Source organism: Pomacea canaliculata, linkage group LG5 (genome assembly GCF_003073045.1).
Source record: "Pomacea canaliculata isolate SZHN2017 linkage group LG5, ASM307304v1, whole genome shotgun sequence".
Classification (NCBI taxonomy): Eukaryota; Metazoa; Mollusca; class Gastropoda; order Architaenioglossa; family Ampullariidae; genus Pomacea; species Pomacea canaliculata.
The window spans coordinates 4,924,136-4,936,889 of NC_037594.1; the positions used below are offsets into that span (position 1 = coordinate 4,924,136).

Genomic DNA, 12,754 nt, shown 5'->3' on the forward strand with positions numbered 1-12,754 from the left:
CTCATGCCGTGGGAACACCCAATCTCTCTGGCTTGGTGACTTTTTTCTCCCTACCCTGGCCCAGACACAAACTAGACAGAAGATAGGAAGGATAAAAATGTAGTTGGAGTAGACAGGGAGATGTTTAATTAGAAGAATACACACAGAGAAACATTAAAGAAGTGCATCGAGTATAAACCTTACATCAATTGTGGGAGTTTTTATTTTGAGATTGCAGTCTTGTCAGAAACAAATGAAAAATATTCATAACTATTGATATGAGGACCTATGACGTGCCAATTCTGTTACATAAACTGTGCATGAAACTTGCGGTTTGGCAATATCAATGCTTGAATTAACTTCCTTTCTTCCAAGTTTTGTTGCTGTAGAAGCTCCCATCTTGACAGAAGGCGGATTTTGCTATAAAATAACAGTTCAGGGTACTGTATAATACTTCTAGGTGAAATACCAATCTCATTTATTAAAACATCAAGAGAATGCTTAAGCTTGGCTGCTCTTAGGCGAGAAAGAATAATTTTGCGGGAAAACATACTTTGAATATCTGTTTCAGAACACTGAAGCCGTTGCATTAAATACTCTTTTTCATTCTTAGATTCTCCCAGGGCAGTGCTATTATCTATCCAATATTTCAAACTTTGGTGGAATTGTTCAGGATCAGCAGTCAGTATGTAGACAAGCTTGTCTACATCATATACGCCAGCATCCTTGACACATTTCAACCGTTCTCTGGCAACACTAGGTATGCATGTGAACACTGAACAGTTATCAAGCATCATTCTCTTCGGGACTCCAAACTCCTGGAGAATCTGCACAAGTTCTTGAAGTCGACTAGGTAGCATTGTTAGAAGGTGTTTGCACTTATCCCTAGCTTTGGCGAAAACTTCTTCTTCTGAGCATTCCAGAAGGCATGCTACAAAATTTACTTGAGAAGGGTGCTTTCCCATGATGGCAATTTCCCTTCGGATTGCTTCAATGCGCTCCTTGAAGTATTGGTCGGAAACCACTAGGAGATAGGTACAAGGTTGATAGTGTTCAACTGATTTGATTTCTTCTAAGCGAATACGTAGAGATTCCACACTTCGATGAAATACGTAATACCTGGAATAAGAAAAAATCTTGTGTGATCATGGTGTCTCGTCTGAAAGCTATTTTAATAAGCAATGAAGGTTGCAGTTTATCACGGCAGCGCAGATTAAACTGATCATTTAAAGTACTCTCATTTGCAGATACCCATGTTCTCCTCCCAGAAGTCTGGTTGAAGTTGTCTAGTTGTTCATCATTCCTTTCCTAGAAAAGTCTGCCTCTCTTTGCACAAGCAAAAAGTACAAAGCATGTGATGTTCGTAATACTATAAAACTCAAGAATATATTTGATGTGTCATTCAAAAATAAAAAAGCTCACCTCTGTGCAATCTCTTCTCCATCAAGTCCATGATCCAGCAGAAGTTTCATTTTAGCAAGAACTTCATGTTTCGAGAAACTTGTTACAAGTCGAGTTTCACATCTCACCATGTTTCTGACAGAAGACTCAGCACATCCAAGAAATGTAGCATACTCACTGATAATATCTGCATTTTCATTTAGGATTTGTTCTATTTCATCTGTGCATGTGACAGGAAGCCTTCTCTTCTTGTCTACGAATGAGTGAGATTTTTGATCTGGCACTTGACAGCACTTATAAGAGTTCTTGTGTAATGGGGTAAATTTTAGAGGAAACACGCAATGAAATATATACCTCTGTTGAACATTTTGGTAAAAGTTATTAATCACCAGCTGAAAACTAGAAGGAAGGACAGGTAGTCTTGCTAACTGCTGTTTGGACATATTTAACACAGTCCAGATTAAAACACCACTTTTGATCATTTTTGTCATCCGGACAATATGCCTTTGTAAATTTTTTACAATTTTTTCATGAAGTTAGGGGGTTGAGGCATGTGCCTGCAAGTCTTTCAAAGTGTACTTTGTGCACTTTTCAGGAAAAACAACAATGATGCTGTTGGTGGACAAAAAAAAAAGGTCACATGATGTAATTCATTGGTCATCTCATCTAAACCTGACAGATCCAACAGTGTCAGAACAGGTGTGTTGTCTTGTCCAAGACTGGCATTTTAATGGGCCACAGGTTGATATTATATCCAGGAGGCAAGTTCCGTCTATTTGTACTTTCAGCACTGTTCTATCCTGAAATAAACATAATACCATAAAGAATTTATCTACATTTTAACTGTATAAGACCTAAGCTCTGCCTCTATCATAAAAAAAAAAATTACTTGTGGATATCTAGTTTGTTCAAAACCAACAACGTATACCCATAGACAAAGAGACCAAGAGACAAAAGTACTATTCTGCCGCAAGGTGTTTTCACGAACTTGTATTACTGGACTGCTGGCAGACGAGTTTTTCCAGTTAACTACTAAAACGAGGCATGCTACTACAAAGCTTCCGGTTTAGTCACATTCTTCGTTAAGGCTCGATCGTCGAGACCAACAGCGGAGAACTTCGCAAGAGGCGGGGCCCGAGGCAAAGGGCATGTGCGGGGCCCTCACGCCACGATCACACGGTTTTAGTTGGGATCTAAAGTCACTTTTTTCCTCAGGGATATCTCGTCTTTTATCATTGACAGCACGCTGCATACACATTACAACATAAGCCTACGATTAATTTATTTGTAACGTTCGTCAATAGCGCGGGGCCCTAGGCAGATGCCTCGTCCGCCTGCCCCTAAGCACGGCCCTGTTTATAGGTATATATGTATGTTCGTTGATCTTGGCAGACAGCAATCCACCTATATAGTCCTATACACATCCATGGTGTTTTGGTCCCGCTGGAAAGCGGCTCGCGTTGTCTCTGAACTTATTTAGCCGTGTGAGCGTGCCAGTTCGAACAAATACTAGCGTGTCGTACATATCTCCTCGTCGTGTGAATGATGTAAAGTGTATCACTTGCGCGAGAGAGATTTATGTTGTCTATTGTTGTGACACAGCAGCAGAGAACACATGTGAAGATTTGTGGAGCTGACGCACAGAAGAAAAGACACTTTTCTCTGGGACAAAGCAGGATCTTTTGTGGATTCCAAGGTCGGATGAGTGCGGGTGTGTAGTGGATTAAAAAAAAAAAACCACACACACAAAAAACACCACAACGCGAGGCATAGATCAGACAACGCAACCGATGAACGAGAGCTAGAATTTTAGCGGAAAACTTTCCTTGGGAACTTCCTTCCTCTTCCCTGGAACACCAAAGAGGAACGGACTGATTTGACGCTAGGGCTGCGATGTTAGCCTTAGTGAGGAATGTCTTCCGTCCGGCTACAATATTAACTCATAAAAAATACAAAATAAATGTTAAAAATAATCCCCTGGTAGGCATACATCAGTTAATCCTTACTATTATCTAAGGCAGGGGTGGGCAATTAATTTTCCCAAGGGGCCGGATGAGAAACTGGGATGGTTCTAGAGGGCCGGATGAGAAACTGGGATGGTTCTAGAGGGCCGGACTAATATAGTTAACTCAGTTTTACCCAATACTATATATATAGTATATTTACTGGTGGGCGGCCAGCGGGCGGGCCGGTCAGAGACAGGAGGCGGGCCGGATCCGACCCGCGGGCCGGCGTTTGCCCAGGTCTGATCTAAGGTATATTGTTATTACTTATTAATGATTTCTAAGAGAAAAAGTTCCTTTTCTTGATGATCAAATTTAAAGCTAATAAAATGTCAAGTTCGGCCCAACACTGCTTTCATTGTGTCACAACCTGTCCGTGCCTCCGTGTTTTTCAGATTAATCTAATTAGTACTTTTATGACTTATTGACTGCAAGGAGATAGGAGCACCGTTAGCCCCATGAGTTTGGATTCTAGTTGGCTGGAGATGTGGAGGGCGACAATAAACCCTAAGAGGGACGATGAACTGTGAGTAACGTACTCAACGATTGCTAGAGCGGTCGTAAGTTAGAAAATAGAACTGGAACCTCGTTGCTAGACAGAAAAAAGTGCGAGGCGTGTAATTTTCATACTTTGAAAGATTGGACTATGTTGTGACTGATCGGGGAAGTGCCCCGGATGTAAACATTGCATCTATCGAATATGTTCGGCGCCTTTAGAGCACAGTGTTGAGGCGAGTTGCTATTAATGTGTATTTGTCTTGTAGTCTGTAAAGTCCTGAAACACTCCACAACGAAAAGAACATTATGTGGGCATCCTCAGGCAATCGCTTTGTTGTGTGTTGAAAGACCGCGCATTTGTCTGGTGTGAATGTGTTGTTAAGCCACCCGTGCCGTGACACACTGTATCAACAGTCACTGGGGACTAATGCTCCATAATCCACACACACACACATATATATATATACTGTATATCTGTTTTCAATTCACAAGTTATCTTGAAACGTAGAGACCATGTCACCATGGGCGTAAATAGGTGGACTGATGTCTGTCTGCCGAGACGCTTGTATTTTTCATTCATGATTTACAAACTCTGATACTGGTTTACAGCATAAGAAACATCTTAAATCATCTATGTGTCGGCGAAGGGGTGTGTGAACTGAAAGCACTAGTGTTGATCTTGGTCTATTCATATACGATTTTTTAAACAATGAGAATATTTAATCAAGACACGTCTAGAATAATTTAATGAATGACGTAATTGTTAATAACTAAATTTGTTTTTATTTATGGGCATATCTTCGGCTACGTGAAAATTTTTTAAGCCTTATAGTCGAGAACTAAAATCATGTATAGGACAGAGGAGAGTAAGAGGTAAATAAGTGAGACAACAACACTTCTTTAGTATAAACCACCTTTTGTGTGTTTCTTTATTGTTGTTACTCTTACAGACTTTGCTGCTGACATAGCCAATGAAGTCATTCGCTAAACCACGGTGGGTAAACCGGAAGCGTTGTAGAAAGTAGCCTCGTTCTAGTAGTTGACTGAAAAAGTCGTCTGCTAGCAGTCCTGGGATATTCGTGGTAGAGACAAAATAAACATAACTGACGTCTTCACTTGCGGACAGGCGTAATACTCTAATTGACGCTGTCTCTGGGGACGAGCGACCTCATAACACAATATGACGCTGTCTCTGGGGATGAGCGACCTAACCTTCTGATATATTAAACGCTGCCTCTTGGGGTCAGACGCTCTCTTCCTGGTCCATATATGTAGGATACCAGTAAAAACTGAACAACTCACAAAACAAAAACTTTTCAAATATTTCAAGGCATCCGCCAGGCCCAAACAGTCCCGGCCCTTGATTCCATGGCCTATCTCCCAGCCTGCAGACTGCGCCTAATGACAGTCACAACAAAAAGAACGGTCATAGGTCACTTTGCCCCAAGACCATTTCGTCCTTATTTTCATCGGTGAAAAGCCTTTTGAGCTTGGGACGATTTGACTTTTCTGTCTTGGGACGAAATGGGCCTACGTGGGACGACTTGCCTTTTGGTGTGGGACGAAATGGCCGGCCCCAAAGAGAACACGTACGTACATTACTTATCCATATTTTTTTAAGAAATCAGGGAAAAAGTCCGAAATACAAAAACCTGAGATGTACAAAAATACAAATACCGCACCTTTCTAGGAAGACGAAGCCTCCACTCCCCTAATCGCAGTGTCCCTTCACTTACCGTCTCATTGGGAAGTGAAGCTAGGCCCGCAACAGCTAATTAACCGTCTTCCCCCTTCCTTAAAATAAAAACCAAAACAAACTGTTAGTCATTGATCAGCAGGTGGGCTCAGCCACCATAGCTATGCGCGGGCTGTTAGCCTCATGTCACCCTCTGTGATATTCCCACCACCACGCCCCAAGATCAAAAGCACAATAACTCTGAATTACACGTATTATACTCTACTCCTCGCGAATGTGGACAATCATTTGTCTTTACTGTCGTAGTTGCAAACTTCTTGTAAGTGATCGTATATCTTAAACAACTCGTAAACAGAAAGTCTTTCAACACAATCTTGATGCTAAAGTGTTGAGAAAATAGGTTCTGAGAAATTGTTTTGAGAGAAAATATAAGAATAAGAGATGAACGCCTATAAATAACAACGCATCTCATGAAAACACCAGACTATTTCTCAGCTTTAATTGTCACTGGTTACTACAGTTGCACAAAATCAACTTGTTCTCACAAAATGTTTCCTAGTACAAATCCATGAGAAGTTCATGTAATCTTTACACAAAAGTGACTCGAAATGAAAACGTTACCTTTTCGTTTTCACAGTCTAGAAAGTTTGATGAATGGTGATTCTCACGCCGGAAGCGCTTACTTTCATCTCGCAAAATCACGGCAGCAGTGCTGGTCACGTGGGCTTTCGAGGTTTGCCTGAGGAATATGGCGGCTTCCGAGTGGAGATTACAGAATTAACAGTTGTGTTCATATTGCGGGACTTGTCCACATATTTTTTTAAATACAAGCTACAGAAATATGGTTTTAACTAGAGACTCTGCCTTCGGTATACTTCAGCTGCCGAAAGGTTTGTTGAAACTTCGATTGGGGGCACCTCAGGAACGTCAACGGAAAATTCCTTAATTATTTACCTGGACTTTCATTTTCTAAAAGTTCCAAACTGGTAATTGTAAAATATCTAGACCAGTTAGGGAGACAGAATTATTGTAAGGATATGTCATGTACAGTGTTTTTAGAGCCAGCTTGCCAAATATTTTATGTTATAGATCGTAAGTTGATTTGTTCTACTAGTAAATAATACCTTTCTATTAGAATCTGAGTATTTTGTTATGAATAGCATTATTGAAAGTAAATTTCGCTACGATCACATATACAGCAGTAAGTAACAATACCATAAAATTTTGAAAATGCTTAGAACTGGAGATTTTTTTTTTTTTTTGCTTCTTAAGTCACAACCATAATGAGTAAGAGGTTGATAAACCATTCATCTTGTGAATGATATTCCTTAAAATAGCACATGAAAAAAAATGTGTACCTTGCTGATAATTTGCATGAATCACCAGAAGTCCATCTTCAAGCATAATTTGATAATCCTCATGGCTATAGGTTGTTTTGAACATTGGATGGCATATAACTTTCACCATTTGAAGAATCGTTGAATAATGACAAATTATCATGAGTAGAACCTAGCCCTATAGACTATCTTCTAAATTGGTCTATGAATAATATGGTTTAACTTGACACAATATAATGAATTATGTGAGTTACAGGTTCATGTCAGCTACATCAATACATAAAATATGAATAATACAAGAGTGAATCACAAAAACTAGCTTTTATTTATACATTGGGATTTTCTTAACGTTAATGACTAAAGATGAATGTTGTCAGGGAAGTATCATGTAGCACCTTGCAGAAGTAAACAATAAGATTTCTTTTTTTTTCTTTTGGTTTAAAATGTCATTGTTGATGGAGAATGCAGGAGATAATTTAGAAATGTGATATACAATTATATTGGTTATATCTTAAAAGACAATTGTTCTTAGCTAAATGACCAATGTGAAATAAAGCTCTTGATGTTCATGCAAATTATCAGCAAGGTACATATTTTTTAAGTGCTAGTTATAAAGATATTTGGGAATCTTCTTTAAATAAACTGCTTGGTTTTTAAAGTGCAAAATGGGGGCTTTCAACATTTGTTACACATTATTTGATTATTCAAGGATAGGAGGATTGGGACAGGTAAAAGACAAGAACCAAGCACAGCCAGATTCACAGATGTGTGTATAGGAACAGTGCTGGGCACAAGAGGAAAGAGACTCATCTTTTGTATGCCTCAGACATAAAGTAGGAAGACATGGAAATGCCAGTATTACCTCATCAAGTTTATAACAGTCTATATTTTAGTTAATGACATGCTGGTAAATGCATTGCACTTCCAAGACCTGTAGCAGTTGCCAAGTAAATCTAACATAAAGGTACGTTCTTCATCAGTTGGATGAAGATGTGGAGCAATTACTGTAAAGATCTGTGAACCAAATCCTTAAGCTGATTGCTCAATATCTTTCTGGGATTACATAAAAAGAAAAATTCAGATGTCTTACTGTTCACCAAAATTGCAAAATGTATCATTTACTTGCTGCTGCTCCTGCTAAGGCTAAGAACAAATAAATGTCAAGGAACAGTATTTTCTTGGTTCTGCTTTAGAGGAAGATGTTCAAAAGAAAACAGCAAATGCACCAGTCTATATGGAGCATGTGATATTTGTTTTCTTTTGGTGGATGCTGTCGAATTAATTGATTAATATAGGTGCCTTTTTCTCTAGATGCTGACAAGGAGAGAGTGAAAGCAAAGTATAAACAGTTAGCCTTTAAATGGCATCCAGAAAAACATAGCAATTCTCCTGAGTCGGTTAAGGTAATTCATTTATATTTATATTTTATCCCCATCTTTCTCTCTCTCTTATTCTGCTACTATATACTGTGCATATTTTCTTTCTTCATGTCTTTGGCTGTGCATACATAGGCAGACCATCTCTGACAAAGGTAAAGGACACTGGTGATTAGTTTATTTCCTTTCTTGTACAGTTGTTTCTAGTCTTTGGTCTGCATCCAAGAATTCCATAATTACATTTAAAATCCGTGTGAAATACAAGTGTAATATTGCATGCTACTCTAAAATGTTTACATACGTTCATTTGCAGGAAGTTATTTTCATTTTATGTTTTCAGCAATTTAAACAGATTACACAAGCATACAGACTATTGGCTTTCAGTGATCCACAAGATATGACAATGGTAAAGTCACTGTTTTATCTGTTGTTACATGATTTACACTATGTTCCATGTTCTGTTCACTGCACAGAGGAGAAAAAGTCACTTTCAGCAATTTTTATACATAGCATGTTTCCTTCATTTCTAATTTTTATTTTGAGAGAGAGTTTATAAGACTCAATTGGCTGACAGCATATTGTAGTCTAAAAACTCCTAAAATATTAAGTGTTATGACTTTATATAAAGTACTGAAAAAAGAGAAATAACATGTTAAAGATAGGAAACAGTAATTGGTTCGTTATTTATTGTCGTCCATATCCTTTGTGGTGCATTCAGAAACAGAACAAGTACTTTCTGTATGCTTGGGCCTTGGACAGACAGTTTTGTTTGCTGTACATTTCTTTTATTAGTGTGAAAGAAGCTGAAGCTGGTAAGTGGTATGTCACTTCCTAAAGGTTGCAAATTTTGAACAAATGTCCCAAAGAGGTAATTTCTTTAAATTTATAGGAGTTGCATTGCAACTATATTTGCGTAGACAATGTTATGTAACCACAGAGATCGCACTGTAAGAGAGGTGATGGAGGGTATTCATTGATTTTTGTATGTTATTTATATATTAATATAAGAGAGGTAACTTTGAATACCTTCCATAGAATTGTTTTGGGGGTGTTTCCAGGCAGCAGTTCTAGCCAGTCACTTTCTGTATAAAATGGTAAGTCCAAGATCAGAACTGCTATATGGATTCTCAGCAGTAGAATTACTTGAACTTTATTTCAAGATGCTTTTTGAGAACAAAGCAGATGCATTTGTTCATTATATGTGATTTATGACATCTGAACTGAATTTTTAGCAAGATTTGTGGTGATAGAACCAGGTTCATGTCATAGAGAATGTCATGACAATTTTTAAAAATCCAGTTTACTTATTTGCCTGGATATATATTTGGCTGATAAGGCTAAAGCAAATTTAAATAAGAGAATTTGAATTCTACTGATAATTATCTACATAAAATGAAAAATGAAAATAAAATGTTAGTCATATCTTACAGTTTTTTTAAAACAATGTTTTTTCAATAATAAAAATTTACGCATTTAGAGAGAAAAGCCTGTGTCCTAGTGGAGAGATTAGTGAGGTAACAGCCAGCTCTCCTATTAGCTGTGGCCTTGACAATGTTCCAGTATGACTTCACAGATTTGACAACTTTTTGTGCATGTCTGTGTATAAAGGTCTCTTCAGAAAGGCTTATTTTCAAAGATTATGGGGTATATATGTATAAATGAAACTTTTAATTAACTAAATCTAAGTTGGTTTTAAAAATAATCCCAATTGAGTCATTTATATTATCTTTTTTTTTTGATCATGTATGTGTATATACTATTGCTAGTATGAGCACTATTTTGCATTGCCCCTGGGGATAAAGTTTTATTAAAATCAGCTTTTTTGAGAATATTTTAAGACACCCTTATATTTCCTTATTGGCTGTCTTATCATCTGTCAGCAGACATAACTCCTGACCATTCACAAGTCTTCATCAGATTTGCCATTCTCTCTTTTGCGTAGCTTTCAACTACAGATATCCTCTATGTTCTTTAAGAATAATGTTTCTTCTTTTGTAATACAAATTACTGTCAGTATGTCTAATTGGCAACTGAGAAAAGAACTGCACTTTGGTATTTTCACTCATGTTTAAAGGCTACCCCCATATAAATTGTTGACTTAGATGTGGCAATTGTTTTTTTGCAGGCGGAAGCAAGGCAGCTTTTTAGTGACACCTACTTTTCCAACTCTTGTGAGTGCAGTACATCACTATTGCTAAATTAAGGAAAAGTATTTTATGCTAACATTGTAATTATCACCCAGTTTAAATTGATTTGACTCGGTCTACTGCGAAGATTTGAAAATCAAACAAGAGTGCATTACTTATTTTGTGTGTGTGTGAGAGAGAGAGATTGTATGAGTCTTTACATGCATCCAGATGGGAAGTATAGTTTATGCTTGTTTTATGTTGCTGTGCAGGTGTCCTTAATGGTGGTGTATGTGATGACTCCACATCATCAGATGATGATAGCGATGATAGTGATGATTTTTACACAGAAAGAGTCAATGCTGCAGAGACAAATAAAGGTAATTTGGGGAATACTGTATACGTTATAGCCAATTGTCTTACTTTCTATTTTATTTGTGTTTTCATATATTACGTAAGTGCTTGCTGAAAACAAATTGAAAGCTCAGTGAGATAATGCTTTTTCAGCTGGCAATGTAAAACAGTTAAATTTTTTTGCCATGTGTAGTCTTTTTAGTCTGTTTTATACTAATCCTCAGAACACATTCATTGCTGGAATTTAAGTTAAAAGTCTTTAAGCTAAATTCTGTTCATCTTTCTACATCAACATTATGTTCTGGAGTGTACCTTACATACTTAATCTATGCTTTTTAATGGATAGTGTCCATGCTGTTTTCTGACGATATAATAAGCATGTCAACCAACTGAATAAGTTCAGGTAATGTTTTAATAAGTAGTTGTAATAAATCATCTAGGATTTAGGCTGACACCTATACCACATGAGACAACAAAGCTGTTGAAGGGATGCTACTGCTTTCTGTTGATTTAAACGGTATTGTTTCTGCAAATGTTCTCTTTTCTAGACTGTATTGAAATTTTCTAGGCTTGTTTTAGCTTTAACATCTTACCTTTTCTCTTCAACCTCTGTCTACATTCAGAGCCTTCAAATTTGGTAGGGTCCGTAGTCATTGATCTGGGCCTTCACCAATCTAACATAACGTTTCTTTTGCGTCGAATATCCATGGTCCTGTCTCACTTGGTTGCGCCCATCTTCCTTGCCATGTGAATTATAGCTGATTGGTTGGACTGGTTGTGAACATGTGGGTATAGAGCCCTGGCTTTACTTTTGTCGTGGAAAGTCTTTGTCTGCATGATTTTCAGTAGCAATTTACTCCCTTAGCCTTTATTTTTCCCAAGATTGTCCACAAGGCAGTGGGACTATTTTCCCTTGGCTAGGATGTAGTACAGTGGGAAATGATGGCACTTCCTAAGCATCTGTCAAGGGAGAAATCTGGCACATGCGCAAATAAACATCAAATGATTTCTAGTGGCTAGTTTTCTAAGGTTCCTTTCAATAATCCCTATGGCTAATGCAGATAGCATGTGAGTCACTGCCTACCCTTAATTATCACACACTGCACACTACAGTCATCACCCACTTATATGTCACTTAACGTCTCACACGAATGTCTCTTGTGATGTGGAGTTACCTCTAGATGCTTCATGAACTTGGCGAATTGTATCCGTTGATTTCTTCATTGATTGTAGTTGTTGCTCTCACGCTGAGACTCAAAACACGTGCTATAGGGATTAGATCAACCACCCAAAAGCGATTCCTGCGTCAGTACATATCTCTTCTGTCACCTCTAGGCTGTGACTGCTGTCTAGAGCAAAACAGCGCCTAGTGAGATGACCCAACACTTATCTGCCAGCCTCAAGAATGAACTGCTGAGAACAGCCAGCCACTGGTGAGATGAAGCATTCAGCTGTCTGTTGCAGAGCAGATCTGCGCACCTCTGGGTATGCCATGCTGAAGTATTCATGATTCTGAGGCTAATGCTCAGCAGAGGCTTTGATGTCAACCATCCTGATCAGCCTCTCTTTACAACAAGCACCTTTTGAGAAGTCAGTGGCAGAACATTGGTTTTTCGACTGTTGTGATGTAAAATCCGTGTCCACAGCATTGTCTTCAATTAGGATTGGTCAAGCATTCTCAAACCATTTCTGTTAACTAGCTACAATCAATCACTACCTAGCTACTACATGATGGACAGGTGGTTATTCTGTCTTTCTGCTGCCCATCACAACCTCCATCCCTCCCCCACCTCCTACCTGTAGTGCAACAGGAGGATGAGGCACCATGAAGTTGGGCTTCCTATTCACTGCCTATGTTAATGCCGGCTGCAGTAAACATATATACATTTATATTTTGTGTCCATACTAAGTGTACACTACAGCCTTGAAATTAAAGAACATGTAACAGTCAGTGTTGTCCAGTTCTCACCTGCAGTTCCACTGG

At 38.3% G+C, this 12,754-nt stretch overlaps 2 protein-coding genes across 5 annotated transcripts in view; one reads left to right on the top strand and one right to left on the bottom strand.

Moving 5' to 3' along the window:
- Positions 1–175: 175 nt before the first annotated feature.
- LOC112563542 lies at positions 176–6,294 on the bottom strand. Of its 4 annotated transcripts, none has more exons than XM_025237573.1 (4): positions 6,199–6,294; positions 5,618–5,675; positions 1,402–2,180; positions 176–1,098 (listed from the first exon to the last, which is right to left on the bottom strand). In XM_025237573.1, exons 3-4 carry the CDS (start codon positions 1,869–1,871, stop codon positions 285–287), a joined length of 1,284 nt encoding a protein of 427 aa, XP_025093358.1. In that variant the 5' UTR covers positions 1,872–2,180; positions 5,618–5,675; positions 6,199–6,294; the 3' UTR covers positions 176–284. The 4 variants fall into 4 exon arrangements, with proteins under 4 accessions (XP_025093358.1, XP_025093357.1, XP_025093359.1 ...); XM_025237572.1 differs by having other exon boundaries at positions 5,564–5,675; positions 6,199–6,289; XM_025237574.1 differs by having other exon boundaries at positions 5,184–5,675; positions 6,199–6,289.
- The window catches only part of LOC112563922, a 28,909-nt gene continuing 22,440 nt past the window's right edge, over positions 6,286–12,754 (top strand). Inside the window, exons 1-5 of the mRNA XM_025238396.1 lie at positions 6,286–6,467; positions 8,226–8,317; positions 8,631–8,696; positions 10,416–10,461; positions 10,689–10,796. Of these exons, the coding sequence (XP_025094181.1) occupies positions 6,419–6,467; positions 8,226–8,317; positions 8,631–8,696; positions 10,416–10,461; positions 10,689–10,796 (361 nt within the window). The 5' untranslated portion in view covers positions 6,286–6,418. The remainder of the gene's footprint in view (positions 6,468–8,225; positions 8,318–8,630; positions 8,697–10,415; positions 10,462–10,688; positions 10,797–12,754) is intronic.

Coding starts and splice junctions, on each gene's coding strand:
- LOC112563542 (XM_025237573.1), bottom strand. CDS start 1,871: ATGACAAAAATGATCAAAAGTGGTGTTTTAATCTGGACTGTGTTAAAT. Junction 1,099..1,401: donor GGAGAAGAGATTGCACAGAG/GTGAGCTTTTTT, acceptor TTCTTATTCCAG/GTATTACGTATTTCATCGAA.